This window comes from Caenorhabditis elegans, chromosome IV (genome assembly GCF_000002985.6).
Source record: "Caenorhabditis elegans chromosome IV".
Classification (NCBI taxonomy): domain Eukaryota; kingdom Metazoa; phylum Nematoda; class Chromadorea; order Rhabditida; family Rhabditidae; genus Caenorhabditis; species Caenorhabditis elegans.
In genome coordinates this window covers 16574029-16600449 of record NC_003282.8, presented here as the reverse complement: position 1 = coordinate 16600449, position 26421 = coordinate 16574029, and the positions used below count along the sequence as shown (strand labels likewise).

The 26421-nt window shown below is 29.6% G+C and overlaps 1 protein-coding gene and 98 non-coding genes across 99 annotated transcripts; 64 read left to right on the top strand and 35 right to left on the bottom strand.

Moving 5' to 3' along the window:
- The first annotated feature begins 32 nt into the window (after window positions 1-32).
- Window positions 33-53, top strand: 21ur-13814. The gene has a single exon (NR_066971.1).
- 21ur-4215 lies at window positions 34-54 on the top strand. Its single transcript, NR_066970.1, has one exon.
- 21ur-12826 lies at window positions 35-55 on the top strand. The gene has a single exon (NR_066969.1).
- An 18-nt stretch (window positions 56-73) lies between these two features.
- Window positions 74-94, bottom strand: 21ur-7893. Its single transcript, NR_066968.1, has one exon.
- 21ur-7446 lies at window positions 75-95 on the bottom strand. The gene has a single exon (NR_066967.1).
- Window positions 96-217: 122 nt separating this feature from the next.
- Window positions 218-238, top strand: 21ur-7059. Its single transcript, NR_066966.1, has one exon.
- 21ur-10737 lies at window positions 219-239 on the top strand. Its single transcript, NR_066965.1, has one exon.
- A 79-nt stretch (window positions 240-318) lies between these two features.
- Window positions 319-339, top strand: 21ur-11711. The gene has a single exon (NR_066964.1).
- 21ur-9011 lies at window positions 322-342 on the top strand. Its single transcript, NR_066963.1, has one exon.
- A 157-nt stretch (window positions 343-499) lies between these two features.
- Window positions 500-520, top strand: 21ur-1710. Its single transcript, NR_066962.1, has one exon.
- 21ur-13942 lies at window positions 504-524 on the top strand. Its single transcript, NR_066961.1, has one exon.
- A 245-nt stretch (window positions 525-769) lies between these two features.
- Window positions 770-790, top strand: 21ur-15442. Its single transcript, NR_066960.1, has one exon.
- A 309-nt stretch (window positions 791-1099) lies between these two features.
- On the top strand, window positions 1100-1120 carry 21ur-11838. Its single transcript, NR_066959.1, has one exon.
- An 83-nt stretch (window positions 1121-1203) lies between these two features.
- On the top strand, window positions 1204-1224 carry 21ur-5164. The gene has a single exon (NR_066958.1).
- 21ur-9002 lies at window positions 1207-1227 on the top strand. The gene has a single exon (NR_066957.1).
- Window positions 1228-1548: 321 nt separating this feature from the next.
- 21ur-12212 lies at window positions 1549-1569 on the top strand. The gene has a single exon (NR_066956.1).
- 21ur-5713 lies at window positions 1552-1572 on the bottom strand. The gene has a single exon (NR_066955.1).
- On the bottom strand, window positions 1553-1573 carry 21ur-11451. The gene has a single exon (NR_066954.1).
- A 172-nt stretch (window positions 1574-1745) lies between these two features.
- On the bottom strand, window positions 1746-1766 carry 21ur-13289. Its single transcript, NR_066953.1, has one exon.
- Window positions 1749-1769, bottom strand: 21ur-2332. Its single transcript, NR_066952.1, has one exon.
- A 555-nt stretch (window positions 1770-2324) lies between these two features.
- On the bottom strand, window positions 2325-2345 carry 21ur-6786. The gene has a single exon (NR_066951.1).
- On the bottom strand, window positions 2328-2348 carry 21ur-11211. Its single transcript, NR_066950.1, has one exon.
- A 222-nt stretch (window positions 2349-2570) lies between these two features.
- 21ur-15197 lies at window positions 2571-2591 on the top strand. The gene has a single exon (NR_066949.1).
- 21ur-9801 lies at window positions 2573-2593 on the top strand. The gene has a single exon (NR_066948.1).
- Window positions 2574-2594, top strand: 21ur-636. The gene has a single exon (NR_066947.1).
- Window positions 2595-3096: 502 nt separating this feature from the next.
- On the bottom strand, window positions 3097-3117 carry 21ur-4978. The gene has a single exon (NR_066946.1).
- Window positions 3118-3276: 159 nt separating this feature from the next.
- On the bottom strand, window positions 3277-3297 carry 21ur-8635. Its single transcript, NR_066945.1, has one exon.
- A 56-nt stretch (window positions 3298-3353) lies between these two features.
- Window positions 3354-3374, bottom strand: 21ur-3704. The gene has a single exon (NR_066944.1).
- Window positions 3357-3377, bottom strand: 21ur-3536. Its single transcript, NR_066943.1, has one exon.
- A 556-nt stretch (window positions 3378-3933) lies between these two features.
- 21ur-11050 lies at window positions 3934-3954 on the top strand. The gene has a single exon (NR_066942.1).
- A 391-nt stretch (window positions 3955-4345) lies between these two features.
- 21ur-7014 lies at window positions 4346-4366 on the top strand. The gene has a single exon (NR_066941.1).
- On the top strand, window positions 4350-4370 carry 21ur-12351. The gene has a single exon (NR_066940.1).
- A 57-nt stretch (window positions 4371-4427) lies between these two features.
- Window positions 4428-4448, bottom strand: 21ur-8885. Its single transcript, NR_066939.1, has one exon.
- Window positions 4449-4725: 277 nt separating this feature from the next.
- Window positions 4726-4746, bottom strand: 21ur-354. Its single transcript, NR_066938.1, has one exon.
- Window positions 4747-5027: 281 nt separating this feature from the next.
- On the bottom strand, window positions 5028-5048 carry 21ur-3122. The gene has a single exon (NR_066937.1).
- Window positions 5049-6380: 1332 nt separating this feature from the next.
- On the bottom strand, window positions 6381-6401 carry 21ur-2561. The gene has a single exon (NR_066936.1).
- A 360-nt stretch (window positions 6402-6761) lies between these two features.
- 21ur-2871 lies at window positions 6762-6782 on the bottom strand. Its single transcript, NR_066935.1, has one exon.
- A 146-nt stretch (window positions 6783-6928) lies between these two features.
- Window positions 6929-6949, bottom strand: 21ur-1545. Its single transcript, NR_066934.1, has one exon.
- A 133-nt stretch (window positions 6950-7082) lies between these two features.
- On the top strand, window positions 7083-7103 carry 21ur-9660. Its single transcript, NR_066933.1, has one exon.
- A 403-nt stretch (window positions 7104-7506) lies between these two features.
- Window positions 7507-7659, top strand: Y51H4A.940. The gene has a single exon (NR_101994.1). It is a non-coding gene; the product is annotated as a small nucleolar RNA Y51H4A.940 (small nucleolar RNA).
- Window positions 7660-10291: 2632 nt separating this feature from the next.
- On the top strand, window positions 10292-10312 carry 21ur-433. The gene has a single exon (NR_066932.1).
- A 128-nt stretch (window positions 10313-10440) lies between these two features.
- 21ur-1563 lies at window positions 10441-10461 on the top strand. The gene has a single exon (NR_066931.1).
- A 4-nt stretch (window positions 10462-10465) lies between these two features.
- 21ur-15498 lies at window positions 10466-10486 on the bottom strand. Its single transcript, NR_066930.1, has one exon.
- A 36-nt stretch (window positions 10487-10522) lies between these two features.
- On the bottom strand, window positions 10523-10543 carry 21ur-10176. The gene has a single exon (NR_066929.1).
- A 199-nt stretch (window positions 10544-10742) lies between these two features.
- Window positions 10743-10763, top strand: 21ur-9005. Its single transcript, NR_066928.1, has one exon.
- A 55-nt stretch (window positions 10764-10818) lies between these two features.
- 21ur-9598 lies at window positions 10819-10839 on the top strand. The gene has a single exon (NR_066927.1).
- A 188-nt stretch (window positions 10840-11027) lies between these two features.
- On the top strand, window positions 11028-11048 carry 21ur-4594. The gene has a single exon (NR_066926.1).
- A 330-nt stretch (window positions 11049-11378) lies between these two features.
- 21ur-5103 lies at window positions 11379-11399 on the top strand. Its single transcript, NR_066925.1, has one exon.
- An 867-nt stretch (window positions 11400-12266) lies between these two features.
- On the bottom strand, window positions 12267-12287 carry 21ur-3138. The gene has a single exon (NR_066924.1).
- A 121-nt stretch (window positions 12288-12408) lies between these two features.
- Window positions 12409-12429, top strand: 21ur-12185. Its single transcript, NR_066923.1, has one exon.
- A 241-nt stretch (window positions 12430-12670) lies between these two features.
- On the top strand, window positions 12671-12691 carry 21ur-15357. The gene has a single exon (NR_066922.1).
- Window positions 12674-12694, top strand: 21ur-3384. Its single transcript, NR_066921.1, has one exon.
- Window positions 12695-12934: 240 nt separating this feature from the next.
- Window positions 12935-12955, top strand: 21ur-1975. Its single transcript, NR_066920.1, has one exon.
- Window positions 12938-12958, top strand: 21ur-12261. Its single transcript, NR_066919.1, has one exon.
- Window positions 12959-13249: 291 nt separating this feature from the next.
- 21ur-6140 lies at window positions 13250-13270 on the top strand. Its single transcript, NR_066918.1, has one exon.
- A 113-nt stretch (window positions 13271-13383) lies between these two features.
- 21ur-13609 lies at window positions 13384-13404 on the top strand. Its single transcript, NR_066917.1, has one exon.
- On the top strand, window positions 13387-13407 carry 21ur-4049. The gene has a single exon (NR_066916.1).
- Window positions 13408-15233: 1826 nt separating this feature from the next.
- 21ur-7285 lies at window positions 15234-15254 on the top strand. The gene has a single exon (NR_066915.1).
- Window positions 15255-15791: 537 nt separating this feature from the next.
- Window positions 15792-15812, top strand: 21ur-15367. Its single transcript, NR_066914.1, has one exon.
- On the top strand, window positions 15795-15815 carry 21ur-6114. Its single transcript, NR_066913.1, has one exon.
- A 341-nt stretch (window positions 15816-16156) lies between these two features.
- On the top strand, window positions 16157-16177 carry 21ur-7598. The gene has a single exon (NR_066912.1).
- A 143-nt stretch (window positions 16178-16320) lies between these two features.
- Window positions 16321-16341, bottom strand: 21ur-11861. The gene has a single exon (NR_066911.1).
- A 285-nt stretch (window positions 16342-16626) lies between these two features.
- Window positions 16627-16708, top strand: Y51H4A.t6. The gene has a single exon. It is a non-coding gene; the product is annotated as a tRNA-Ser (tRNA).
- A 116-nt stretch (window positions 16709-16824) lies between these two features.
- 21ur-5810 lies at window positions 16825-16845 on the bottom strand. The gene has a single exon (NR_066910.1).
- Window positions 16826-16846, bottom strand: 21ur-13773. The gene has a single exon (NR_066909.1).
- A 208-nt stretch (window positions 16847-17054) lies between these two features.
- 21ur-6108 lies at window positions 17055-17075 on the top strand. The gene has a single exon (NR_066908.1).
- A 192-nt stretch (window positions 17076-17267) lies between these two features.
- 21ur-652 lies at window positions 17268-17288 on the top strand. Its single transcript, NR_066907.1, has one exon.
- Window positions 17289-17431: 143 nt separating this feature from the next.
- 21ur-5602 lies at window positions 17432-17452 on the bottom strand. Its single transcript, NR_066906.1, has one exon.
- 21ur-13776 lies at window positions 17433-17453 on the bottom strand. Its single transcript, NR_066905.1, has one exon.
- Window positions 17454-17838: 385 nt separating this feature from the next.
- Window positions 17839-17859, top strand: 21ur-6641. The gene has a single exon (NR_066904.1).
- Window positions 17860-17992: 133 nt separating this feature from the next.
- 21ur-1352 lies at window positions 17993-18013 on the top strand. Its single transcript, NR_066903.1, has one exon.
- A 418-nt stretch (window positions 18014-18431) lies between these two features.
- On the top strand, window positions 18432-18452 carry 21ur-3483. The gene has a single exon (NR_066902.1).
- A 1022-nt stretch (window positions 18453-19474) lies between these two features.
- Window positions 19475-19495, bottom strand: 21ur-14606. The gene has a single exon (NR_066901.1).
- Window positions 19496-20272: 777 nt separating this feature from the next.
- Window positions 20273-20293, bottom strand: 21ur-274. Its single transcript, NR_066900.1, has one exon.
- A 280-nt stretch (window positions 20294-20573) lies between these two features.
- 21ur-9392 lies at window positions 20574-20594 on the top strand. Its single transcript, NR_066899.1, has one exon.
- 21ur-6277 lies at window positions 20575-20595 on the top strand. The gene has a single exon (NR_066898.1).
- 21ur-13415 lies at window positions 20576-20596 on the top strand. Its single transcript, NR_066897.1, has one exon.
- A 333-nt stretch (window positions 20597-20929) lies between these two features.
- Window positions 20930-20950, top strand: 21ur-14397. The gene has a single exon (NR_066896.1).
- On the top strand, window positions 20931-20951 carry 21ur-2145. The gene has a single exon (NR_066895.1).
- Window positions 20952-21443: 492 nt separating this feature from the next.
- Window positions 21444-21464, top strand: 21ur-9386. The gene has a single exon (NR_066894.1).
- On the top strand, window positions 21445-21465 carry 21ur-6331. Its single transcript, NR_066893.1, has one exon.
- Window positions 21446-21466, top strand: 21ur-13317. The gene has a single exon (NR_066892.1).
- A 196-nt stretch (window positions 21467-21662) lies between these two features.
- On the top strand, window positions 21663-21683 carry 21ur-12619. Its single transcript, NR_066891.1, has one exon.
- On the top strand, window positions 21664-21684 carry 21ur-10515. Its single transcript, NR_066890.1, has one exon.
- Window positions 21685-21900: 216 nt separating this feature from the next.
- Window positions 21901-25356, top strand: Y51H4A.8 (DUF4136 domain-containing protein). The gene is made up of 2 exons (NM_070564.7): window positions 21901-22144; window positions 24952-25356. Exons 1-2 carry the CDS (start codon window positions 21935-21937, stop codon window positions 25300-25302), a joined length of 561 nt encoding a protein of 186 aa, NP_502965.2. The 5' UTR covers window positions 21901-21934; the 3' UTR covers window positions 25303-25356.
- 21ur-2394 lies at window positions 22241-22261 on the top strand. The gene has a single exon (NR_066889.1).
- Window positions 22448-22468, bottom strand: 21ur-2324. Its single transcript, NR_066888.1, has one exon.
- 21ur-14275 lies at window positions 22449-22469 on the bottom strand. The gene has a single exon (NR_066887.1).
- 21ur-12082 lies at window positions 22693-22713 on the bottom strand. The gene has a single exon (NR_066886.1).
- Window positions 22696-22716, bottom strand: 21ur-1684. Its single transcript, NR_066885.1, has one exon.
- 21ur-5657 lies at window positions 22940-22960 on the top strand. The gene has a single exon (NR_066884.1).
- Window positions 22941-22961, top strand: 21ur-8458. The gene has a single exon (NR_066883.1).
- On the bottom strand, window positions 23063-23144 carry Y51H4A.t2. Its single transcript has one exon. It is a non-coding gene; the product is annotated as a tRNA-Ser (tRNA).
- On the top strand, window positions 24678-24698 carry 21ur-669. The gene has a single exon (NR_066882.1).
- Window positions 24822-24842, top strand: 21ur-7775. Its single transcript, NR_066881.1, has one exon.
- Window positions 25357-25385: 29 nt separating the features above from the next.
- 21ur-6411 lies at window positions 25386-25406 on the bottom strand. The gene has a single exon (NR_066880.1).
- A 169-nt stretch (window positions 25407-25575) lies between these two features.
- On the top strand, window positions 25576-25596 carry 21ur-14274. The gene has a single exon (NR_066879.1).
- Window positions 25577-25597, top strand: 21ur-105. The gene has a single exon (NR_066878.1).
- Window positions 25598-26391: 794 nt separating this feature from the next.
- 21ur-4741 lies at window positions 26392-26412 on the bottom strand. Its single transcript, NR_066877.1, has one exon.
- Between the last annotated feature and the right edge of the window lie 9 nt (window positions 26413-26421).

Below are 26421 nucleotides of genomic sequence, written 5' to 3'. Positions count from 1 at the left end.
TTCATTTAACAGATCTATATTTTCAGGAAACGTTTTGTTACCCTGTTTGTTCAACTTTAAATATTTTATTTCTTTTTTTTATTAACGCTTTGAAATGATTTGAAAATAGATCCATAAATTCATGAATATTTTGAAACAGTAATTAATTCGGATTATTTTAAGTGTTCTCGTAATGTTTCATTGTAGCTATTTAAATAGGAGATAGTAAAAGTAACAGTTCAAGAGTACGATCAGTTTTTTTCAATTTCATGTTTTAGAAAAAATACCAACGACTGTTTCACTTTGTTTTCTTTTCTGAACTCTTTTTTTTCTGAAAAATAGTGCATATCCTTTTAAAATGAAAATTAGCTTAAAATTCCCATTTTCGTTAAACTTTTTGATAACTTTTCGAAATGAATCATTTTTTCAGCATGTACCTTAAATTTTAGAAATAAGTAGATTCCAAAATTTGTCACTGTTTCAGCTTGCTAATAACTATTGATGAAAAACTAAAAATTATTCACTTTGGAATAGCCGCATGAAAAAAAAATCACAGTGACAATTTTCAATAAATTTAAATCATTTTTCAGTTAAAAATTATACTCTGACACTAGTCTGAAATTATTTTCCTCAAGTCTGAGTTTATTAGTAAAATAAGTAGTAAAAAGTAAATTAATTATTTTTCTGTGAGTTGGATTTTGATTTTTAAAATCACTGGCAAAAATTGTTTTTCAAAAAAAAATCTACTGGTTCATTGCGTGTTTTATAACAACGCTCTCTTATAGTTGAGTAATCATTGCCCTTTTTTCCAATGTTCCTAAAAAATAGAAAATGTTTCAGCGAGATGATTTATATAGAATGTTAAATATTATTATTTTCAACGTTTTATACCGAATTTATTAAAGTTAACGAACACTTTTTTGGTAATTTCACATTACTGCTATCTTCGAATTGCACATTTTCCAAAACATAATTCAAAACTGTTTCCAAAAAATCGATAACTTTGCTGAAAACGCAAGTTTCGCACATTTTTGGAAGGCATAAAAGAATTTAGGTAAAGTTGAGAATTTTTTACTGTTTCAGAAATATTTTTTAAAAATGAGATATTTGATGATTTCAATTTTGTAATAATTTGAAATTGTTTCAAGAAAAAAATTATCACAACATTAAAAAAAATACTGTTTCAAAACTATGATTTCTTTTTGAAAAAACTGATGTTTCCATTAGTGTGCAAAAATTGAATACTCATCTTTAAATCTAATTTTCAGTTTATAATAATAATAATAATAATTTATTACGCTCGCTGGGAGACGTGAAGGAATACAGAATACAAAAGTTAGCATTGTTCGCTTGAACTAGAATTGGTGCAGTCGGGCAATCGTTTCCATTCCATTAGAATGTTGTCCTTGTCCTTCCGTTGTCCTTGCGTAGACTCCCCCATAGTGGGCGAGCGATTCCCGAGTGAAAATAATCACGGAATGAAAATAATCACGGAATGAAAATAATCACGGAATGAATCTTTGACAATTTTTCTAAATTTACAAAGTTCAAAAGTTTTTTAAAAACTGCTGTAGAAAGACAATTCAATGATGAATTCAATGACAAACTTTGACCAATATTAAAACTTTTATGAAAGAGACTTTTTTATATGTTTTTTCAAAGAAACATTCAAATTTTTCAAACTATAGCAAGAAAATCCATTTTCAATGGAACAAATTCCAGTTATAAACAGCATCAAAATTTCTTCCGAATTATTTAAAAATGAATGTCAGTCATGAATTCTTTCAACATTAATTTCTTAAAACTAAAAACAATATTGAAACATATGTGAAACAGATTTTATTTAAAAATTAAAAATTAAAAATAAAAATTTTGAACCATTTGTAAAACATTAAATTTCAGAAATATAAAAAAAAAGGATTTCCCTACTCCAATTATGTTTAAAAATTTGCATGTAGCTTTTTTTTTTCAAATTTTGATTTCTTCACTTAGATTGGTCAAAATTGTTAAATTATTTGATCAGAAATAGAAAAGAATATATACAAAAAACTTCAAAATTTCAAATAGGGAGAAACTAGAATTAAAATTCATTGTCCTTATTCAAAATCAAAAAAAAAAAAACTTCAACAAAAGTTTTTTATTGAAGTTGCACAGTATCACTGTTTCAAAGCTTCGATATAGTTAGTTTGTTCTCGAGTTCTATTAGCTTTCGAAACAAACAACACGTTTCAAAATGTATGCAACTTTTTTGTATTATAACTTTTTATTTGATGAAAAAAGGAAAAATGGAACTTTTCTGAAAATTTATAAATAGTAATTATTTTCCCGAATATATTAAAAAAATACGAATCAAGAATGGAGTAGAACTACCTTATTAGAGTTAGAAATGGAATTGAAACCTATGTAAAACAGATTTTATTTTTAATGAAAGTCCTAATAAAATCATAATATGTTTTGAAAAATTCGTAAACCATTCCATTTTAGAAATATAAATCTTTTAAAAAATTAGAATTTAACTATGATTTTCATATTCTAACCAAAAAAAAATCTGTTTCAAAATTTGCATGTAGTGTAAGTTATTTTCAAACTTTTATTCCTGCGAATTTCCGGTTGTCTAAATATGAAAAATTAGAATTTAAAAAAATTCTTCTTACTTAAAATGTTTTTAAGCTGTAATAAAAATATGTATGTTGTGGCAAAATATTACTGTCAAAGTTTCCATATAGTGTTCTACTAAATTTTATACTGCAATCGGATAATTGTTCTCCTTGTGTTTCTCGTAAATTTCTTCAAATTTTGCTGGTTTTGAAAATTACCTAATTAAAGTTTAACTAGTAATTGATTTGAAGATTTTTAAAAAAGTTTCAAAAATGTAAAAAATAATTTTTTATTTGATTGCAGTAAAGAGAAAAAAATTTCGGAAAATTATAAATTAATAATTATTATTCGAATATATTGAAACAAAAAAGTATATTTAGAAAACCCCTTCTTTAATTTCCTAAAATTAAAAACGATTTTGAAACCTATGTGAAACATTTTTTGTTGGAAAATAAAAACATTGCATAGTAACCCCATTTTTGAAATTTCAGAAAAAAAAGCCGAATCGAATTTGAAAAGGTTCAACCTATCGAATCCACACTGAACTCATTCAAAAAAGATTTATTTTGAAACGTATGCAAAACAGATTTTTCTTAAGAATTTCGGAAATGTAATTCAAATTCTTGAAGCTTCGAAAAATCAATTTCAAATTCATTCTAGAAAAACAATTTCAGATGAAGGATCCAAAAAAGGTGACAGCGGAGACTGAATCAAACCGAAATATTGCATTTGCAGGTATAAATGTTATTTTTGAATATCAGAAACTGTAAAATATTTTTGGGATCAGCTATTCTGCACCAATTAAATTCCCTTTTACCTGTCGCTTTATCTCATTACTGAAACAGTAGATTTTTTCCAGGAATCGCAATTTTTACCATCGCTACATTGAGCAGCAATTTTGGGTGGGACCATTGGAAATGAAAGTAGCAAAAAAAAAGTTTCACATGTAACAGTTTTCAGCAATGATGATACTGCAGAGGTACTGACTTGAAGTTTTTCATAAAATAAAAAACTCTAACTCTAGCTTTGTTTCAAATTTCTTTTCTCTTATTTTTGCAAAAGCTGAGCTTAAGCCAAAACTATCTCCCGAAAATCAAATTTTATTTGTTTAACTTGAAGCATATTCCTAGAATTTCTAGTTTGGCTCATGTATCCATAAATTCATGAACACTTTGAAACAGTAACTATTTTGGATTTTTGAAGTGTTCTCGTAATGTTAAATTGTCCGAATTTAAACAGGAGATAGTAAATGTGGTACTTTTCGAAAAGGTTTTTTTTTTGAATTTTCGGTTTTATATAAAATACCCACGACTGTTTCACTTTGTTCTTTTCTGTACTCGTTTTTTACTGAACAATTGTTTTCTTTACAAAAATATTTGTTTTAAAAATAAACGAGAAACCATCTGATAAATATTTTAGAAAATTCGAATTAATAGTGTTGAAACTTTTCACACGGGGTTCTGGCCTTCCTCATTGAATTTTCGCGCTCCATTTACAATCGCCTGCCGGACAACGCGTGGAAAAGTTTTGTGCACTCCACACGGACAAATATATCAGTTTTACAACAAAAACGAGCCGCAACGCGACACGCAACGCGCCGTAAATCTACACAAAATCTCTCCGACCCAAACTGGCCAAGTTCGGCAAACTCTGCCATTTCGATTGATGAGGAAAGCCAGAATTCCGTGTTTTGACAGATTTTCAAATTTGAGAAACATTTGTTCTGTTTTATTGAGTTTTTATAACAATTTATTTTTAAAATAAGTACTTATTCATTCGGACAAAAATTTCCACTTGTTGCTTTGTTATTTCACAAAAAAAATGTTTTTTTAATTCACAAAATCAGAATTTTTAAACAAACCTTTGTTAGATTACTGTAACAAGAGAATGTGATGTTTTATAAAAGCTCAATAAAACAGTTTTTTTCAATTTGAAAATCGCCAAAAAATTTATTTTTTGTTAAGTACAGTCCGTTTTCTTTAATTTGAAATATAACCTTTTAATTATTCCATTCTCAAAAAAAAGTATTATTATTTTCAAAAGGGAGAAGTCTCATAAAAAACGATAAAACAGTCAAAATTTTCAAAATAGTAGCGAAAATTGTAAAAATATAAATAAACTTGTACCTGTTTCAATACGTTTTGATGTTGGAAAGAAATGTTATCTATATCAATAACGCTTGTGAACGCATGATTTTTGTGAAATATGTGAAACAGATAAATTTTTTTTGCTCTCAATTTTTCTAAACAGTTTTTAGTGAAAAATTAAGCAGTTATGACTATAAGCAAAAGTTAATTTTCAAAACTTTTAATGTTTCTAGATAGCTTTAAAATTCAAAGTGAATTTATTTAAAGTAGTAGTTTTTGTGAAATTCTCGACATTTATTAATTTTATTGTCAATTTTAATTTTTGTACTAAGTTTAAAAATAGTTACTTTAACTTGTAGCTACTCAATGTATCAACGACTGAGATTACGATTAAACTATTGAATGCCTACTTAACACTTTGGCGAAGCAGTTGAAATTTTTTAAAGTAGAGTAGGCATCAATGAAGGCACAAAAACGCCTGCATGCTAATTTCAAAGGCAACCTATGTTTGCCTGATGCCTACAACTGAAACTTCGATTTAATTTTTTGATTTTTTCAGTTTTCAACCTAAAATTTCTGCTACGAACCTTAAGTTGAAAGCCATTTTGACGGCTTTTTTTAAAAACAATTTCGAAAAAAAAAATTTTCCAATTTTTTTTATTTTTTCTTGAAAACGACGAAAAAAAAATTGCAATTCAAAAATTTTCAAAATAACCAATTCAAGAAAAGTGCTGATTCAGGACCAGTAACTTGAAGCTACGGAAAGTTATAACAACTTGACGAAACAGTAAAATTGTTTTTTGAAAATTGTAATAGTTTTAGCTTAGCTTTTTCCGAACCCAAAAGTATATTCTATTAATATACTTTAATTTTAAAAAAACCTGACTTTGTTAATTTCAAAACTGGAAAATAAGATAATCAACGGAACATACATTTTAAAATTTTCCTGTTTTAAATTTGCTATAGTTTTCTGATACAATTTAATTGTAATTCATCTGTTGGTATTCAGAAAGAACACAGGATACCTATGTAAAATAAATTTAAAAAATAACAGCTTTTAATTGGAAAATGATAAAATTTAAAATTTGAACTGTTCAAATTGTATACGGATTTTCACAGTTTCAATGTGTCTATAAATTTGGTTCCTTTCTAGAAAATCGTTATCTTTCACTTGAAGAATGATAAAGTGTTACAAATCAATTGTTTACATACGGTGAACGTGTATTTGAGAAAAATACAGTTTTCGGGGCAAGTTTCTAGAAAACACTTTTTCGTTGAATTTTAACAACTAAAATAGTTCAAAATTAAAAAAAAAATTTTAAATGCATCAAAAAGTAAAGGCAATCTAGCAGCTGAATAATAACATCTGACTATTAAAATCCGATAAAGTATTGGTTAATTTTTTTTTCCAACCTCGATTTTAGCAACTGATCTCAACTTATCAAAATCTATCAGTTCGATAACTTTTTTTTTTCAAAAATGTTTTTTTTTCAAATTTCAATTTCAAAAACTTTTATTCTTAGTTATAGCAAGTATTTTTTGTTAATAGCAGATCCAAATTTTTAAAGTTTGTAAAACCAAAAAAACATTTTTTTCAGAGAATGTGATGATTTCTATAAGCTCAATAAAACAGTTTTTTTTCAATTTGAAAATCGGCGAACAAATTTGTTTTTTGTTAAGTACAGTCCGTTTTCTACAATTTGAAATAAAATATTTTAATTGTTTCATTTTTCAGCATTATTATTTTCAAAGAGTAAAAGTCTTATTAAAACACAACAAAATAGTAAAATATTTGCAAGAATTGTAAAAACTTACAAAGCACCCTTATCCCGTCTTTCAACTCGGCAGCGGTCATAGAACGTGGACCGCGAAGACCGATGAGTATGTTATTTCGTTTGATGGAATTATTTATGTCGGGATTTAATGAAATTTTGGAAACTGATTAGAAATGAATTGTTTTATGTGAAAGCAGTGAAACAGATAAAAAATTTTTGAGAAAAAATAGGTAAATACTGAAATACCTATTGCTCAGTTTTTTATCTGGATTCTTTAAAAAAAATTTTCATTCCGATTTTCAGTGTGTTTTTGTACACCAAATTATGGAGATTTCGTAAGGAATTAACGTAAAGTTACTAAAGTAAATTTATAACAACTTGATGAAACAGTTGAAATATTCATAAATTTTTTATTGTTCTGGAAAGTACTTTCTATAGAAAACTGGCGGCAATATAGAGTTCCTGACAGTTATTACGATTTTCTCATTCGCCATTAACTCAACATACGAAGCACTCTTTCTTCATTTTGATTAACAAAAAAAACAAACTTGAACAGTAAAAAATTTTTAATTTCCAAATTTTCAAAAAACAAGCAAATGTTTCATCGACATGATTAATGTGGAACATTTTCAGCAAATATGGATCCAAATGGCGTTTCGTTTTCAAATTTTATACCAAGTTTTACTATCAAATTATTAAAACTGTCACATCAAATTTGAATCCAGCCAAACCCGCGAAAAATTCCCTCTCGATTTCGGATGCCGAAAATTGGCTCGAATCGAGAGATGATAAATTCGGGAGATGTTGGAATCAAAAAGGACTCCGCCTACTTTTTTTTTAGATTTCCGCCGGTCACTGCAAAAATAAAAAGGGTGGGTAATACCTGGCGGCCGACAACCCACGGGTTCCGCGACTCGTTATGAATTAAATAAATTAAGCCACACCCTTCAAAAACACAGCAACTGAATGGGTGTGGCTTTATTTACTTTATTCATAACGAGTCGCTAAACCCGTGGGTTGTCGGCCGCCAGGTATTACCCACCCTTTTCATTTTTGCGGTGACCGGCGGAAATCTAAAAGAAAGTAGGCGGAGTCCTTTTTGATTCCAGCATCTCCCGAATTTCTCATCTCTCGATTCGAGCCAATTTTCGGCATCCGAAATTGAGAGGGAGTTTTTCGCGGGTTTGGCTGGATTCAAATTTGATGTGACAGTTTTAATATTTTGATAATACTAAAGTTAACCAACAACTTTTTGAATTTTTCTCTGCAGACTTTTTGAAAATTTGGAAATTAAAAATTTTTTACTGTTTCAAGTTTGTTTTTTTTGTTAATCAAAATGAAGAAAGAGTGCTTCGTATGTTGAGTTAATGGCGAATGAGAAAATCGTAATAACTGTCAGGAACTCTATATTGCCGCCAGTTTTCTATAGAAAGTACTTTCCAGAACAATAAAAAATTTATGAATATTTCAACTGTTTCATCAAGTTGTTATAAATTTACTTTAGTAACTTTACGTTAATTCCTTACGAAATCTCCATAATTTGGTGTACAAAAACACACTGAAAATCGGAATGAAAATTTTTTTTAAAGAATCCAGATAAAAAACTGAGCAATAGGTATTTCAGTATTTACCTATTTTTTCTCAAAAATTTTTTATCTGTTTCACTGCTTTCACATAAAACAATTCATTTCTAATCAGTTTCCAAAATTTCATTAAATCCCGACATAAATAATTCCATCAAACGAAATAACATACTCATCGGTCTTCGCGGTCCACGTTCTATGACCGCTGCCGAGTTGAAAGACGGGATAAGGGTGCTTTGTAAGTTTTTACAATTCTTGCAAATATTTTACTATTTTGTTGTGTTTTAATAAGACTTTTACTCTTTGAAAATAATAATGCTGAAAAATGAAACAATTAAAATATTTTATTTCAAATTGTAGAAAACGGACTGTACTTAACAAAAAACAAATTTGTTCGCCGATTTTCAAATTGAAAAAAAACTGTTTTATTGAGCTTATAGAAATCATCACATTCTCTGAAAAAAATGTTTTTTTGGTTTTACAAACTTTAAAAATTTGGATCTGCTATTAACAAAAAATACTTGCTATAACTAAGAATAAAAGTTTTTGAAATTGAAATTTGAAAAAAAAACATTTTTGAAAAAAAAAAGTTATCGAACTGATAGATTTTGATAAGTTGAGATCAGTTGCTAAAATCGAGGTTGGAAAAAAAAATTAACCAATACTTTATCGGATTTTAATAGTCAGATGTTATTATTCAGCTGCTAGATTGCCTTTACTTTTTGATGCATTTAAAATTTTTTTTTTAATTTTGAACTATTTTAGTTGTTAAAATTCAACGAAAAAGTGTTTTCTAGAAACTTGCCCCGAAAACTGTATTTTTCTCAAATACACGTTCACCGTATGTAAACAATTGATTTGTAACACTTTATCATTCTTCAAGTGAAAGATAACGATTTTCTAGAAAGGAACCAAATTTATAGACACATTGAAACTGTGAAAATCCGTATACAATTTGAACAGTTCAAATTTTAAATTTTATCATTTTCCAATTAAAAGCTGTTATTTTTTAAATTTATTTTACATAGGTATCCTGTGTTCTTTCTGAATACCAACAGATGAATTACAATTAAATTGTATCAGAAAACTATAGCAAATTTAAAACAGGAAAATTTTAAAATGTATGTTCCGTTGATTATCTTATTTTCCAGTTTTGAAATTAACAAAGTCAGGTTTTTTTAAAATTAAAGTATATTAATAGAATATACTTTTGGGTTCGGAAAAAGCTAAGCTAAAACTATTACAATTTTCAAAAAACAATTTTACTGTTTCGTCAAGTTGTTATAACTTTCCGTAGCTTCAAGTTACTGGTCCTGAATCAGCACTTTTCTTGAATTGGTTATTTTGAAAATTTTTGAATTGCAATTTTTTTTTCGTCGTTTTCAAGAAAAAATAAAAAAAATTGGAAAATTTTTTTTTTCGAAATTGTTTTTAAAAAAAGCCGTCAAAATGGCTTTCAACTTAAGGTTCGTAGCAGAAATTTTAGGTTGAAAACTGAAAAAATCAAAAAATTAAATCGAAGTTTCAGTTGTAGGCATCAGGCAAACATAGGTTGCCTTTGAAATTAGCATGCAGGCGTTTTTGTGCCTTCATTGATGCCTACTCTACTTTAAAAAATTTCAACTGCTTCGCCAAAGTGTTAAGTAGGCATTCAATAGTTTAATCGTAATCTCAGTCGTTGATACATTGAGTAGCTACAAGTTAAAGTAACTATTTTTAAACTTAGTACAAAAATTAAAATTGACAATAAAATTAATAAATGTCGAGAATTTCACAAAAACTACTACTTTAAATAAATTCACTTTGAATTTTAAAGCTATCTAGAAACATTAAAAGTTTTGAAAATTAACTTTTGCTTATAGTCATAACTGCTTAATTTTTCACTAAAAACTGTTTAGAAAAATTGAGAGCAAAAAAAATTTATCTGTTTCACATATTTCACAAAAATCATGCGTTCACAAGCGTTATTGATATAGATAACATTTCTTTCCAACATCAAAACGTATTGAAACAGGTGCAAGTTTATTTATATTTTTACAATTTTCGCTACTATTTTGAAAATTTTGACTGTTTTATCGTTTTTTATGAGACTTCTCCCTTTTGAAAATAATAATACTTTTTTTTGAGAATGGAATAATTAAAAGGTTATATTTCAAATTAAAGAAAACGGACTGTACTTAACAAAAAATAAATTTTTTGGCGATTTTCAAATTGAAAAAAAACTATTTTATTGAGCTTTTATAAAACATCACATTCTCTGCAAAAACGATCATAAGGAAGCCTGATTGAAAAATTAAGCAAATATTTACTTGCCTCATTTTAAATGTAAATGAGTTTTCAATAGTAAAAAAATCAGAAATTACAAAGAAATATTGTTTCAGTGACTTTATATAAAGTTTTCATATTTTTGAAAATTAATGCGATCAGGTCACCCAGGTCCAAGAATTTAAACTACTGTCTGTTAACAAAAATATATGATGTTGTACGTTAAAAAAAAAAGCAAAAAAAGCCCAAAAAATTAATAAATAAATTTCATACACTCTGTTAAATAAAATGCTTGAAACAGTTTTTTTTTCGAATTGGTATACAAAACTTTAAGTTTTATTTCAAAATTTAATCTTTCAGATTGCTAAAAAATTATTCAAAAAATGATAGTTTTTTTCCAAAATTTTCATTGTTTCAACCCGTTTTATTCAATCTACCAATTTTAAATTGGTCATTGGGTCGTTTTATCTTTCTTTCAAAAATCACTGTTTCAAATTTGTTATCAATTTTGGGAAAAACTCGGTTTTCCAATTCGTTCACCGAAACACTTTTTCACAAAATTTAAATTCTAGAAAGTATTTTAAAGTAAACTCTCTCATTTTTGAGAATTAAAAATTCAAATAGTGCATGAAATATAGCTTTTGATCAATTCAAAATAAAAATCAAAAAGTTCGAACCAATAGAATTTTCTACTGTTTCAAGTTGTTGTGATATGCAATATTCAAATGCTTTAAAAATATTGTTGACCTTATATTTTTTTAGATAAATGTTATGCCTCTGACAAAAGTTTTCTTCTGACAGCTCATACAGAATTTGAGACTTAGAGCATCTTTTTACATGGTAACACTTTCACGACAGCAAGTTCCATACACTGGGTCGGGGGTGTGAAGAAACCGGGCTGAGATGTCCAAGCATTAATGCCTACTGTACTTTTAAAGTATCATAAAGTTGTTAATTTTCTACCTAAGTTCAATCAGAAATTGTTTAAAAGTTAAAGTAAGCATTTTGTTAAAAATTTTAAATACTGTTCTAAATGATTTTTTTTCCTGTTTCACTTCACATTAAAAAGTCAGTTCACAAAAATCCAATATTGAATTGTTACGTATTGTCTGATTTGCCGTATTTGTATGAAAAGTCTACTTAAAGGTGGGATACCGAAATCTGGGAATTGTTTTTAAAAGACTCCAATTTTCCTTCTAATTCCGAATATCTAAGTGAAAAATTCAAAAAAATGTCTCTCATTTTATATTTCAGCTTGAAATCGCGATTTTCATTTTCGTCACAATTAGCTTTTTCAAATACGCGCCGAAATAAATTATCCTTGAAGCGCATTTGCCTCATTTATATTTCTCCTGAAGAAATTCGTGATTTCAAGCTGAAATATAAAATGAGGGAAATTTTTTGGAATTTTTTCACATCGATATTCGGAATCAGGAGGAAAATTGGAGTCATTTAAAAATATTTCCCAGATTTCGGTACTCCACATCCAAAAAAAGAGTATAAACAAAACTGAAAAAAAAACGTATTTTGAATTTGAAATTTAACTTTGCAGAAAAAATCCTTAAGTTGAAATTGTTTTCTGTTTCCCGGCAAGTTCAAATGGCTTCACTTGTTTTTTTTTCAAGTTTGGTTTCTCAATTTAACGTTTGTAAACTAATTACCAAATAAAAAAAATAACGAGAAACCATTTGACCAATATTTCACAAAATTCTAATTCAATTGAATACTGTAGAAACTTTTGACAGTTTTTGAAATTTGGCAAAAATTTGTTATATTCTACTGAGTTTTTATAAGAATTTATTTTCAAAAAAAGTATTCGAGAACGTTGTTTCGATTAAATTTTCTAATTGTTGTTCTATTATTTCACAAAACTGTTAACATTTTATTGTTTTTTCAATCAAATTTTACAAAAACGGAAGTTTAAACTTACTTTTTTAAGATTACTGTTTGGTTTACAAATATAATCGGTATAAATACAATACATTTAAAAGACTACTTGATCATTTTCAACGGGTTCCAGTGTGCTTAAACAACTTTTTTGAAGCAGTAAGAATTTTTCAAAATTTTAAATTATTCCATTTGTGTAAAATTTTAAAAATTAACAAAAAACACACATTGCGGTGTTAGAATTCACTGAAATTCAATAAAAAATGAAATTCAATAAAAAATGAAAACGTTGAGAATTATAAATTGTTAATGTTCGGTTGAAGTATCTACAGAGAAATAAGAAAAATTGGATGATTTTCTTAGTTTCCAGTTTAAAAAAAAAGAACGTTTTGAACTTTTAAAAAAAGCTAACAAAAACAATTAAAATTCTCAAATTTGCCAAAAAAATTTTACTGTTTCGTCAAGTTGTTATAATTTTGTTTCAGTAGTTTAAAATTACTGTCATTACGTCTCATACTTTAAAATCTTAAAAATCTCGAACCGCAATTTTTTCGGCGTTTTCCAGAAAATAAAATGAAAAAAATTGGAAAAACAGTTAGCAAAAATTTTTGAAATTGTTCAAAACATGCAAAAATACCGTGAAATTTTGACTTGAAATATAGCAGGTCAGGCGTTTTTGTGCCTTCTATGATGCCTACCCTTGTTTAAAAAATTACTGTTTTACCAAAGTGTCAAGTAGGCATTCAATCAGCTAGTTCATTGTTGATTTTCTTTACGTAGCTAAAAGTTAAAGTTACCATTTTGAAACACAGTACAATGAATAAAGTTGACAGATACAATACATATGAAAGGAGTACACGATTACTAAATACTACTTTAAAAAATTCATTTTGAATATTAAATCTAACTAGATAAATTAGAAGTCTTGAAAGTGAACTTTCTTTTGTAGATATTTTCGATAAAACTGCTAAAATTATCACTGAAACCTTTTAGAAAACTTTTAAGCAAAAAGAAAAAAAAATTTATTTAGCTGTTTTTCATATTTTACAAAACACGCACCAAATGGTTGCAAAATTCTTATAGATTAGGCAATAACATTTGCTCATTATTAAAACCTATTGAAACATGTGCATTTTTACAAATTTCGATATTGAAAAAATTTTAACTGTTTCATCATGTTTTTATAAAACTTTTCCCTGCTGACATTGTTAATGGTCCTTGGCTATAGCCGGCTATGTATTAAAATGAAAAAGAAATTACAAAAATGTAGCATTACAGAGAGATTGTAGTGACTGAATAGAGCTTTTATAAAATTGTTTTCAGTTTTGAGAAAAAACAATTTCAGACGGCTGAATTATTATTGACCAGCCGATGACCGCGCCTCCGGCGCGGCCAACGACTGGCGGAGTTTAAAATGTAAAGCACATTGATGTCCTTTTAATCATTCACAAATGCCTCATCAAAATAAAGTTGACACTTTATCGATGAAATCGCATTTTCACTTTCCATGGTATACGATTCAGAAAACTCACAGAGACAATTAGAATTTTCTGGTTTTTCTTCCAACACATTGTCATTATCAAACTTTCGAAAAAATTCTACAGAGCTATACTTTTTTTTTAATAACTTAAAAATGTTCCTTAACTGGAGAAGTCTGAATAATTAATTACTAAGTTCTTTGAACATTGCTGTAGCAAAACAAAGAAAAAGTCCTACAGAGGTTCTAGAACATTCCAGAATTTTCCCGAATTTTCCAGTTCTTGAAACATCCAGGAGGTACTAAAACAAAAATAGTTACTCAGAAAACTTGAATTTCCCTCAAAAAAATGTTCTCATAAATTTTGAATTTCCCGCCCAAATTTTTAAGGGTCTCACCACAATGGGTTTCAGCACGATAGGTCTCACCACAACAATTCCAGAATTTTCACGAATTTTCTCGAATTTTCCAGAAGGTTCTAGAACATTCCAGAATTTTCTCGAATTTTCCAGAAGGTTCTAGAACATTCCAGAATTTTCTCGAATTTTTCAGAAGCTTCTAGAACATTCCAGAATTTTCTCAAATTTTCCAGAAGGTTCTAGAAAATTCCAGAATTTTTTTTCGAATTTTCCAGAAGGTTCTAGAACATTCCAGAATTTTCTCGAACTTTCCAGAATTTTTTTTCTAATTTCCCAGAAGGTTCTAGAAAATTCCAGAATTTTTTTTCTAATTTTCCAGAAGGTTCTAGAACATTCCAGAGTTTTCTCGAATTTTCCAAAAGGTTCTAGAACATTCCAGAATTTTCTCGAATTTTTCAGAAGGTTCTAGAGCTTTCAGAATTTTCCAGAAGGTTCTGGAACATTCCAAAATTTTCCCGAAGTTTCCAATTTCCCTTCCAAAGACGGAAAGTCAATTTTTCCCAAACTACAGTAATCCTATAGTACTCCTACAGTATCTCTACAGTACTACTACAGTACCCCGATCATATCCCACCACTAACCTCAAACCTATATCTCTTCAAAAGACAAAAACTCAATTTTTCCTAAACTACAGTAATCCTACAGTACTCCTACAGTACCTCTACAGTACTACTACAGTACCCCGACCATATCCCACTACTAACCTCAAACCTATATCTCTTCAAAAGACAAAAACTCATTTTTTCCTAAACTACAGTAATCCTACAGTACTCCTACAGTACCTCTACAGTACTACTACAGTACCCCGGCCATATCCCACTACTAACCCCAAACTAATATCCCTCCAACAGCCGAAAACGCCTTGCCTTTGTAAGCTATGACGTCACAGACTACAAACTACGGAACAAACGGAATTATTTTTTTATATATAGGTAATGATTTTTCCGCTGAAAAAAACCCTAGTTTGGAAATTTCTTGGTTTTGCTCCATTATTTCTTGAACGAAAATTTATTTTCCGTTTTTAAAAATTAACTCCTCTGGGAGTTTCGATGAAAAATGTTACATTAATATGGTTTCTTTCAAAAGTAAAAGAAACACAATTACAAAAAAAAATTACTATTTCAGTGACATTATATGAAATTTCTATATTTTTGAAAAAGTGATTCAGTTCAGAAATTGAAAACTATACATATTAACATTAGCCGGCATTATTGGTGTTAAAATACAATTGAATTTATAAAATATCGCGTGTCAACACTTTTAAAAATCACTACAATTAGAAAACAACATAACACAGACGAAAAAAAAAGAAAATTTCAAACAAATTTTAGCAAAACAATATTGAAAATTTGAAACAGCAAACATTTTTTGAAATTTTTTTTTGATTTCCATACCTTTGTTAGATTTTGAATTCATTTTTATGATTTTTTATCGGGATAATTGGTAATGTTTTGAAAATGTTTAAAATTATACATTGTTAATGTTCGGTTGAAGTTTTTACATAGAAACAATATAAATTGGATGATTTTCTTAGTTTTCAGTTTTGAAATAAATAAAGTTTGATTTTTTGAATGAAAATATACTTTTAAAAACTTTTTATAAAGGAGAAAAACGTTTTTGAATTAAAAAAACTGAGAAAAAACGATTAAAAATTTTTTAATTTGCAAAAAAATTTGACTGTTTCGTCAAGTTGTTATAATTTTGTATCAATGGCTTCATATTACTACCTCTCTTTTTTCGAAACGTTTATTCCTTGAATACGGTTTTTATTGATTAAATATGAAAAAAAAAGAAATAATGTATATCCCCGAGTGAAAAACAAAAAGGGGACAAATAGGGGTTAAATGCAAAACCAGAGACAATAAAATATGTGGATAATAAAAAATTCACCAGATTTTAGAGAAGGTAGCGCAGAATACGGATATCAAACTGGAACAAGGGAATGCAAATATTTATTTTCCTCCTTTTAGGTTATAATTTAATTAATTTTGAATTTATTTTTAAGTTGAAAAGTAAAAGATTCGAAATTACAAAAATTACTGTTTCAGTGACATTATATAAAATTTTCATATTTTTGAAAAAGTAATCTCCACCTTTTTCCATTAGTTAAAAATACTACATTTTAAAATTAGCCAGTTTTATTGTTTGGTGTATAATTGAATATAATTGAATTTATCAAATATCATGGTTTAACACTTTTTTATTAATCTTAAAAATGCGCGAGCTGCTAAAAATAAACATTTCTGAGCATGCTGAAAAAAAGATCGAAAAACGAATTAATTTTATATAATCTGTTAAACGAAATATTTGAAACAGTTTTTTTATTGATAATGGGTATAAATTCTTTGTGGTTTATTCCGGAAATAATCTTTCAGATTGTTATATCTCTAAAAAAGGATTTAAAAGAGATAACAAAATAGATTTAGTGGTAGGTAGACACATCTCTAGGCTCTTCTCTTTCAGCATACTTTTTTCAGTCATTTCTCCGCTCAAAATGTGCGAACAACACAGCCATTTGCGGTAACGAAAACACCCCAACCAGCTCTCCGAAACCGGGCTGCGATGTCCGAGCGGTTAAGGAGTTGGACTTGAAATCCAATGGGCATTGCCCGCGTAGGTTCAAATCCTGCTCGCAGCGAATACTTTTTGGAAAATATTCCAAATTAAATCTACAGGTTTTTAAATAAATTTTGTATCTCATTGAACGTGCACCTAGTATTTTGCTTTTGAGTGATTTATCAGTAAATTTGAGCTTTAATACGAAACCGTGCAAAAACATTTTGATTATTTGCAATTGCTTGTATCAGCATAGTGAAACAGTGAGAATTTTTGTGTGTTAACACAATGTAGCAAGGAACATGGTAAGGCTGATATAATAATGAATTTGTACTATAGAATACAAAATTTGGCAAAAAGAATTTTTACATATAAATAAAGTTTGTTTTATAATATTCTTATTAGCTCACTATTATCTTAGTTATTATTGTTGTTGTTTAGAATCTACTTTAAGACAATTAATTAACAATGATTTTGTCAATAAAATTTTCATTCGGCCACAGTCCTCGGCTAAGACGTGGCTTATATTATATTCCAGTAGGAGCACCACCAGGCAGTGTACCTGAATCCCAGATCCGCAGTGAATTGTATGTTTACTGTTTCAGCATGTTTATATTATAATCTTTATCTTTTGTTGATAATATATTTGTAATATGATTGGAAACAAAACCAGGAAATCAATATCTGGCATAAGTAGCCAAATTTGAGCAAAATCTTTTAAGTTGGAATAGTGTCCGCACCGAACTTTTACCTATTGCTTTTGATTGATTTATCAGTTATTTTGAATTTTATAGCGTGTCAAAAACATTTTTATAGCGTGTCAAAAACATTCAGATTATGTTCAATTGCCTATATCAGCATAGTGAAACAGTCAGAAATTTTTTGTGTTAACACAATGTAGCGAGAATGGTTGTAAGGCAAATATAATCATGCATTTGTACTATGGAACACAAATTTCTACAAAATAAATTTTCAATAAAACGTAAAAATTTTATTTGTAAAAAAGTATGTTTTATAATATTCTTATTAGCTCACGTTAAGATCTCAAAATGTTTAGAAAATTTTTTAAATTTTCATTAATTATTTGTGTTTCGAAAAGCCTCTATCACCACCCAGGTTTTGTCACTTTTTCATTTGAAAAATTCTTTGAATTTAGTGGTCTACTGCTGTTTCAAATAGTTACATTCAACTGTTATAGGGATTCGATCATACTACACAAAGTCTTCTCAAAAAGTGGCAAAAAAGTTAAATATTGTTTTTTAAAAGGTTCACTATGATGTTTGGTCATTTTGGGACCAAAGGCGTCACAATTGAATTCTGAATGTTTCAACATTTTTTTATTATACTCTTTATCTTTTGTTGGTAATATACAGAAGACGTCTTGTTACATAAAAATAATGATTTGGAAGTCGACCAAAAAAAATTTTCCTACGATTTTTGCATACCTTAATTTTGTATTGATACTTTCTGGGGGTCGAAAAATTTTGGATCTCCCCAAAACGCATATTTTTTCAAAAATTTGGCATTTTACCAAAACTTTGACTGGAAGTTCTGAAAAAATTGAATTTTTTCAGAGTTTTTTAAAATGATTTCTTCACTGGCGCTACTGCAACTTTAATCACTTTTTTTTTCATTTTCCGACCAAAAAAAAATTGGAATGCAACTTTTATTTGGTTAATTGTGTGTTTTTCGTGTTATTAACTTTTTAAAAATTAATTAATTACGTTGAAAATTGGTGATTAAATTTGTCGAGAAATTCACTGTTTGACCGCGTGTGTATAAAAATTTTCTTCCGATTTCGTCAATGATCTTTTTGCATACATTAGCAACATATAAAAATTAATTTGAAAGCTTCCTTTAAAAATAAAATTGATAATAGGCTCCGCCTTTTTCTGGGCTTTCTTTGTTTTTGAAGTTTTCCAATCGAATGTTCTGTGAAAAAATCTTTTCAAACAAATTTTTGTAACGGTTGTTTGGCAATATTTCGATCTTTTGATTTTTGGATGTACCCTTTATCTTTTGTTGATAATATTTTGTATCATGAGTAGAAACAAAACCAGGAAATTAATATCTGGCATAATTATTAGGTCGTTCAATAAGTTTTTTCGTTTTTTTCTAGTTTTGGTTTTTTCTTGGATATTATTTTGCGGTTGTACAGAAGACTGTTAGTAATGACAAGCCCAACAATATCAGCCATATCGGTCAACTTCCAGATTATTTAAAACTCAGAACTATGATGACGAAAAAAAAAAATTTTTTTTCGAATTTTTTCATTTCTTTGTGAAATCAAATACTTTGTATGCGTAGAGGTATAAGACAGTTAGTTAAACAAAACTGAAAAATTTCAGACTCAGGCATAGCTTATTGGTAGCGCTACATCTGTTTAAAGTGCCTAAAACGCTTGCAAAATTGACTTTTTTATGTTTAAGCAGTGCTAACTTTTAAACCATGAGAGATATACAAAAGTAATGTATTACAACATTAATGTACACATCATCAGCTACATTTTATCAGTATGTTACATTGTTGTCCCTCCTCACGTTTCTGAGTTACAGTTGATAGAAGTGAGCTTGGTCCAATTTTCAAAAAACCCTAATTTTCACGTTTTCGCCTGTAACTCCGAAATCAGGCGTCTAATTAAAAACTTCAAATTAAAAATTAAGTGATTTTAAATTATAATCGGGTTCACAGTTGACCGTTTTGTCATATCTCATATGTGGGCAAAGATATGAATTGTCAAAGAAAAGTTGCGGAAATTTTAGAAAATTTTCAAAAAAAAACATCGAAAAAAAATCCAACAGTTTTTTTTACAAGATAACCTCTAACTGTTTTTTGATTATGATAGCCTAATTAGTAATCAAAATATTAAATGTGTTTTTAAACGCTCATGTTCTTTTCGGAAAGAGTAAAACAGTTTTTTGCAATATTTTTCTATATTTTTTCGATCATGCATTTTTTGTTTGTTGACCGTTCATATCTTTGCCCACATATGATATGACAAAACGGTCAACTGTGTACCTGATTATAATTTAAAATCACTTTATTTTTAATTTGAAGTTTTTTAATCAGGCACCTGATTTCGGAGTTACAGGCGAAAACGTGAAAAATTAGGGTTTTTTGAAAATTGGACCAAGCTCATTTCTATCGACTGTAACTCAGAAACGTGAGGAGGGACAACAATGTAACATACTGATAAAATGTAGCTGATGATGTGTACATTAATGCTGTGATACATTACTTTTGTATATCTCTCATGGTTTAAAAGTTAGCACCGCTCAAACATGAAAAAGTCAATTTTGCAAGCGTTTTCGACACTTCCAACAGATGTAGCGCTACCAATAAGCTATGCCTGGTTCTGAAATGTTTTAGTTTTGTTTAACTAACTGTCTTATACCTCTACGCATACAAAGTTTTTGATTTCACAAAGAAATGAAAAAATTCGAAAAAAAATTTTTTTTTCGTCATCATAGTTCTGAGTTTTAAATAATCTGGAAGTTGACCGATATGGCTGATATTGTTGGGCTTGTTATTACTAACAGTCTTCTATACAACCGCAAAATATTATCCAAGAAAAAACCAAAACTAGAAAAAAACGAAAAAACTTATTGAACGACCTAATAATCAAATTTGGGCAAAATCTCTTAAGTTGGAGTAGTGACCGCACCGAACATTAACCTATTGCGTTAAATCGATTTATCAGTTATTTGAAATTGTTTTAAATAAAAAATATTTTTAAATCGTGTCCATTCAGATTATTTGCAGTTGCCTATATCAGCATAGTGACACAGTCAGAAATTTTTTGTGTTAACACAATGTAGCGAGAATGGTTGTAAGGCAAATATAATCATGATTTGTACTATGGAATACAACAATTCTACAGAAAAATTGTACTTATAAAAATTATGTTTCACAATATTTATATTGCGTCACTGATATTTTAGTTATTATTTCAGAACTTTTTCATGAGAAAGATCTTAAAATTTCAATGATATGATTCAAAACAATTAATTTAAAACATTAAATTCAAAAAAAGTAAAACTATTCAAAACTTTTTTTGAAAATGTTGTTTATTTTATTTCAAAAATGGCAACCATTCTGTTAGGCACTTATTTGGAAATCGTTGAAAAAAAAATGTTTTCCTCCGAATTTTATGTTTCAAACGGTAATATTCAATTATTTTAGGGATAGTTTTCTTTAAAAGTGGCAAAAACTTAATAATTGGCGCTTTTCGGAAAAAAAAAATTTTCTAAAATTTTTATTGTTTCAACATGCTTTTATTATACTCTTTGTAAATTGGGTTTTATTCATACGCTCAAATTGTATTTTGGTAATTAAAAAAATTGAAACGTAACCAGGAAATTAATATCTGCCAGAAGTAGTCAAATGTAAGCAAAACCTCTTAAGTTGGAATAGTGACTATGGTGGTTTTTACAGAAAACTGTCTTGTTATAGGAAAAAAATCTAATAGTAACACAATGGTTTAAAAGAAAGCATCTACATTTTTTTAAAGGTAAAACTTTTTGAAAAAAAATTGGATTTTTAAAAATTCACTGTAAAAAGTGACTATTACTCAAATTTTGCCACTCATAATTTTATAAGTCGATCAAAAAAAAACTTCCTACAATTTTTTTTGCCAAAACTTTGACTGGAAGTTGTAAAAAATTTGAGTTTTTTGGAGTGTTTTTTTAAATGATATCCCCACTGGCGCTACTCCTCCATCAATGACTTTAAAAATTGATAAGAAATCGAAAAATCTGAATTTCGAAATTTACCGTTTCACCGCGTGCGTATAAAACTTTTCATCACATTTTGATCTATTTCTGATAGTGATCCGCTTTCAAACGTGTAAAACAATTTAAAATTAAACCAGAAGCTTCCGATAAAAGTATAATCAATAATAGGCTCCACCTATTTTTGGATTTTCATTGTATTTAAAGTTTTCAAATCGAATCCAGGAACAAAATCTTCAAAATTTGCAACAAAAAAAAAATTCAGTTTCAGCCTTCAAACAAATTTTAGTAACGGCTGTTTGACAATTTTTCGATCTTTGGGTTTCAAATTTTTACGAGTTCCCTTTTACCCCCGCTTAGTATGCTTTACCTATTCTTACTGTTGGCACACCCACCCACAAGAAAAAGTGTTAACAATCAGTAATAAAATGATGCCATAACTATGACAAATATAAACATTTTTGGCAAATCGAAACAAACATAAGCTATTGTGGGGCAAAGGTTAAGGAAACGGTATAAAAAAGGATTGAGGTAAGGTTTAAACTTCACTTTTAACTTTTGTGATTTGAACCTTCAAAATGCTTAAAATTCTACTGCTCCTCTGCTTTTTCATCTCCACAGCCGGAGCCTGTGCTCCGGGTACCGGAACGCTGGGCTCCAAGGGAACATTCAGCTATGAAATGAACCCTCCTGCTCTATACACCTATGATTCTCTAGCAGAATTTGAAAACGGACAGTTTGATCAAGCCTATGCTCAGCGAGTTGTGGTGTCGGATGTGCAGAGTGCGGTGAGTTAAATGCAATTTTAAATAAAAATCCCAATACAGAAAAAATTTCTACTGTTTCACAAAATTTTTATGAACAGCTACAGTTTTCTTTGGAGTTCGTATAATTGCATTTATTAAAAGTCCAATTATTAAATGTCCAACTATGGTGGTGGATAATTTTGCCAAATTTATAAAAGAATGTGAAATGGCAACACATCGCATAATGTTTAACGGTTGCATTATTATTTGAAAAAAATTTGAAATTCTCAGAAGCTTTATAAATTCTAGTCTAGTTTTGATGAAAAGCCATATATTTTCTTAATTTCCATCAAGCCAGCCTATTCAATAAAAAGCGATTCATAAAAAGTTTAATGAAATACTTTTGAAACATTAAAAATTTTATTGAAATTTTCTTTTTTTTTTCGAAAAGTGCCAATTACTACGTTTTTGCCACTTTTAAAGAAAAGTATAGCATATTCCAATCTCTACAATAATTGAAAAAAAACCCATAAGTGGGCCATAAAATTCGGAGGCAATTTTTTTTTTGACGAAAACAATAATAATAACTTTTTAGGCACCGTAGAGTTGAAACACTCCCTAGTAAGATAACAGTGAGCTAATAAGAATATTATAAAACATACTTTTTTACAAATAAAATTTTTACGTTTTATTGAAAATTTATTTTGTAGAAACATGTTATATTCTATAGTACAAATGCATGATTATATTACAATCTTTCTATTTTCATTGTGTTAACACAAAAAATTCTCACTGTTTCACTATACTGATATAGCCAATTGCAAATAATCGAAATAATTCTGTTCTCTCCTAGAAACTGATAAATCACTCAAAAGCGACATACTAGGTGCGCGGTCAATGAGTTAAAAAATTTATTTAAAAGCCTGTAGATTTAATTCGGAATATTTTCCAAAAAGTATTCGCTGCGAGCAGGATTTGAACCTACGCGGGCAATGCCCATTGGATTTCAAGTCCAACTCCTTAACCGCTCGGACATCGCAGCCCGGTTTCGGAGAGCTGGTTGGGGTGTTTTCGTTACCGCAAATGGCTGTGTTGTTCGCACATTTTGAGCGGAGAAATGACTGAAAAAAGTATGCTGAAAGAGAAGAGCCTAGAGATGTGTCTACCTACCACTAAATCTATTTTGTTATCACTTTTGAATTATTTTTTTTAGAGATAACAATCTGAAACATTAATTTTTGAAATAAACCACAAAGTATCAGGTTGTCCCATAAGTTTTTGTACTTTTTTTCAAATATTTTTCCAAAACTTCTAGAAAGTTTTAAAATTTTTTCATCGTAGGTCGTGTCAAGGTCGGGTCGTCCCCTTCCAGAAAAGATTCATTTCATCCATTTCTACTTTGCCACGATGACAATCATCAAACTTGAACGTCGAGACGTTAGATTGCTTCTTCTTTATGAATTTCGTCTTGGTCATTCAGCAATGAAAGCGGAACGAAACATATGCGGTGCGATGGGTGAGGGAGCACTCTCTTATAATACAGCAAAGAGTTGGTTTCAAAAGTTCAAGAACGGCGACTTCAGTCTCGAAGAAATAGAACGTTCTGGGCGACCGGTAGAGTTAAATGAAGAAGACCTAGTGAAGCTGGTGGAGGAAGAGCCTCGTCTTAGTCTTCGTGAAATGGAAGAGAAGCTTGAGTGTTGTCATAGCACAATTGCACGTCACTTGGGTCGCCTTGGTTTTACTTCAAAACTTGGAATTTGGGTGCCTCATGAACTTTCGGCATCACAGAAGCTCACTCGGGTCAACGTTTGTACTCAACTTCTAACTTTTCGTCGAAAGTTCGATTGGCTGAACAATCTGGTTACTGGAGATGAGAAGTGGGTGCTCTATGTTAACCATTCCAGAAAACGTCAATGGCTTCCGATCGGTGAGAAAGGAATACCGACGCCAAAGCCTGATCTTCACCCAAAAAAGATAATGATCTGTGTCTGGTGGGGTGTTCAAGGACCCGTGCACTGGGAATTGTTGCCAACTAATAAAACTATCACTGCTGATTACTATTGTGCCCAATTGGACCGAGTTGCAGAAAAGACCAACGGAAAATATGAAAAACTATATTTTCTTCACGATAATGCTATGCCTCATGTCGCCAAGAAGACTTTCCAAAAGCTGCAAGATCTTGGTTGGACTGTTTTACCGCATCCACCATATTCTCCAGATCTTGCACCAACCGACTACCATTTGTTCTTGTCTCTCAGTGACTACATGCGCGACAAGCAATTCGACGACGAAGAGCATCTCAAAACTGAACTCTCCACTTTCTTCTCATCGCGTTCGCCGGATTTCTTCTCCCGTGGCATCATGATGTTACCTAGTAAATGGCAACAAGTGGTGGACACTAATGGTGAATACTTGTGTGAATAGTACTACTTGTCGCTTGAGAGAAATAAATTTTTTTCAAAAAAAAAAATAGTACAAAAACTTATGGGACAACCTGATATTTATACCCATTATCAATAAAAAAAAACTGTTTCAAATATTTCATTTTTCAGGTTGTATAAAATTAATTCGTTTGTCGATCTTTTGAATTCTTTTTTAAAGATAAATAAGTCTGAAACATTAAGTTTCAAAATAAGCCACAAAGTATTTATACCCATTATCAAAAAAAAACTGTTTCAAATATTTCATTTACCAGATTATATTTCGGAGAGCTTGCTAAAATTTGTCCATACGAACCAAAAAAAATTATCTGCTCAAAACTTGTATAATAATGGAACCAAGTAGAGCGCTAAAACACTAAAAACACTATACAATACCAAAAAAGTTTAAAAATTCAAAAAATTCAGATCAACGACGTATTGCAAGCCAACAGTATCCCCCTAAACGACATAAACCCACCAGTCATCACATTCTCGCCTCCAAACGTCACACTTACTACAGTAACCGAGTGCACCGCCGACACCGCGGGTTACGGTGTTCTACAACAATCCACAGTCTACTATAAGTGTGCAGCGAAGGCTGGAACCGATGGAAAATACGCGAAAAGTCCGTTTGTTGTCCCTTTGACCGTTCAAGTGACCGCGATTTCTGCAATTTATGAGAGCCAGTGGAAGATGTTGGCTTCTCAGATGGCGGACAAGTTGACGACGAAGAGAGGAGCACAGTTTTATACAGATCCTATTGTTACTGTTGGTTAATTGGTTTTTTTTCTTTTTGTGGATTTGAAATAAAATTATATTAACAGCGAGAATTTTTTACATGTATTGAAGTTTGAACATGGGATTTGATCTGGCCGTACAGAATAGAATACGGAAAAAGTTGAAAATACTTTAACGTTATTTGAAACAGGGAAACATAAAGTTTTTATGGGCGTTGAAAGCGAAAAATTAAAAGTTGATCTGATTTTGAGAATTCAAATTTTTGACTGTTTCATTAACATCACTTAAGATGTGCATTATTTTGATTCAGTATTGAATGATATGCCAGATCACTGCAACTTTTTTCGAACGAGGGCCGAGAAAAAATGCGAAAAATCGGTGTTTGCACACAATACACCGCATTTTACGACATTTTGTACTTGCTTTGTTTTCTTGTGTTTTTCACCGATTTTTCCCGTGTTTTCTTATTAAAACTGATAAATAAATATTTTTGTTAATGCTAAAATAATTTCCAGATGAAAAAAATTGTGAATTCAGTCGGCAAGTAGCGGTAAAAGTGGTCAATGTAATATGATGGATTACGGGAATAAAAAACCCAAACTTTTTCCCAAACATGATACATATGATGTTTAGATGCTGAAAGTACCTGATTATCATAACGAGACCGCTGAAAAAGTTTTGAGATTTTCAAAATTCAACTTTTTTTGTGAAAATCTCTACACCAAAAAAGTTGAATTTTGAAAACCTCAAAACTTTTTCAGCGGTCTCGTTATGAAAATCAGGTACTTTTAGCATCTAAACAGCATATGTATCATGTTTGGGAAAAAGTTTGGGTTTTTTATTCCCGTAATCCATCATATTACATTGACCATTTTTACCGCTACTTGCCGACTGAATTCACAATTTTTTCACTTGAAAATTGGTTTAGCATCTGCAAAAAATATTTATTTATTAGTTTTGATAAGAAAAAACGGGAAAAATCGGTGAAAAACGAAAGAAAACACGCAGAAAACAAAGCAAGATAAATGGCCGCTGAAATTTGTCAGGGACTCGGCCATAGCCTAGAAACCTTTTTGCCTCGTCCCTCGTTCGAAAAAAGTTGCAGTGCAGATTTCATATTTATAAAAATAAGAGCGGATGTGTTTGGCAATGGTCTGT

Bases quoted from the DNA above. Each gene is read 5' to 3' on its own strand.
- Y51H4A.8 (NM_070564.7), top strand. From the start codon at position 21,935: ATGCTTAAAATTCTACTGCTCCTCTGCTTTTTCATCTCCACAGCCGGA. The intron at 22,145-24,951 runs GTGAGTTAAATG...CAAAAAATTCAG, and splicing joins TGTCGGATGTGCAGAGTGCG to ATCAACGACGTATTGCAAGC.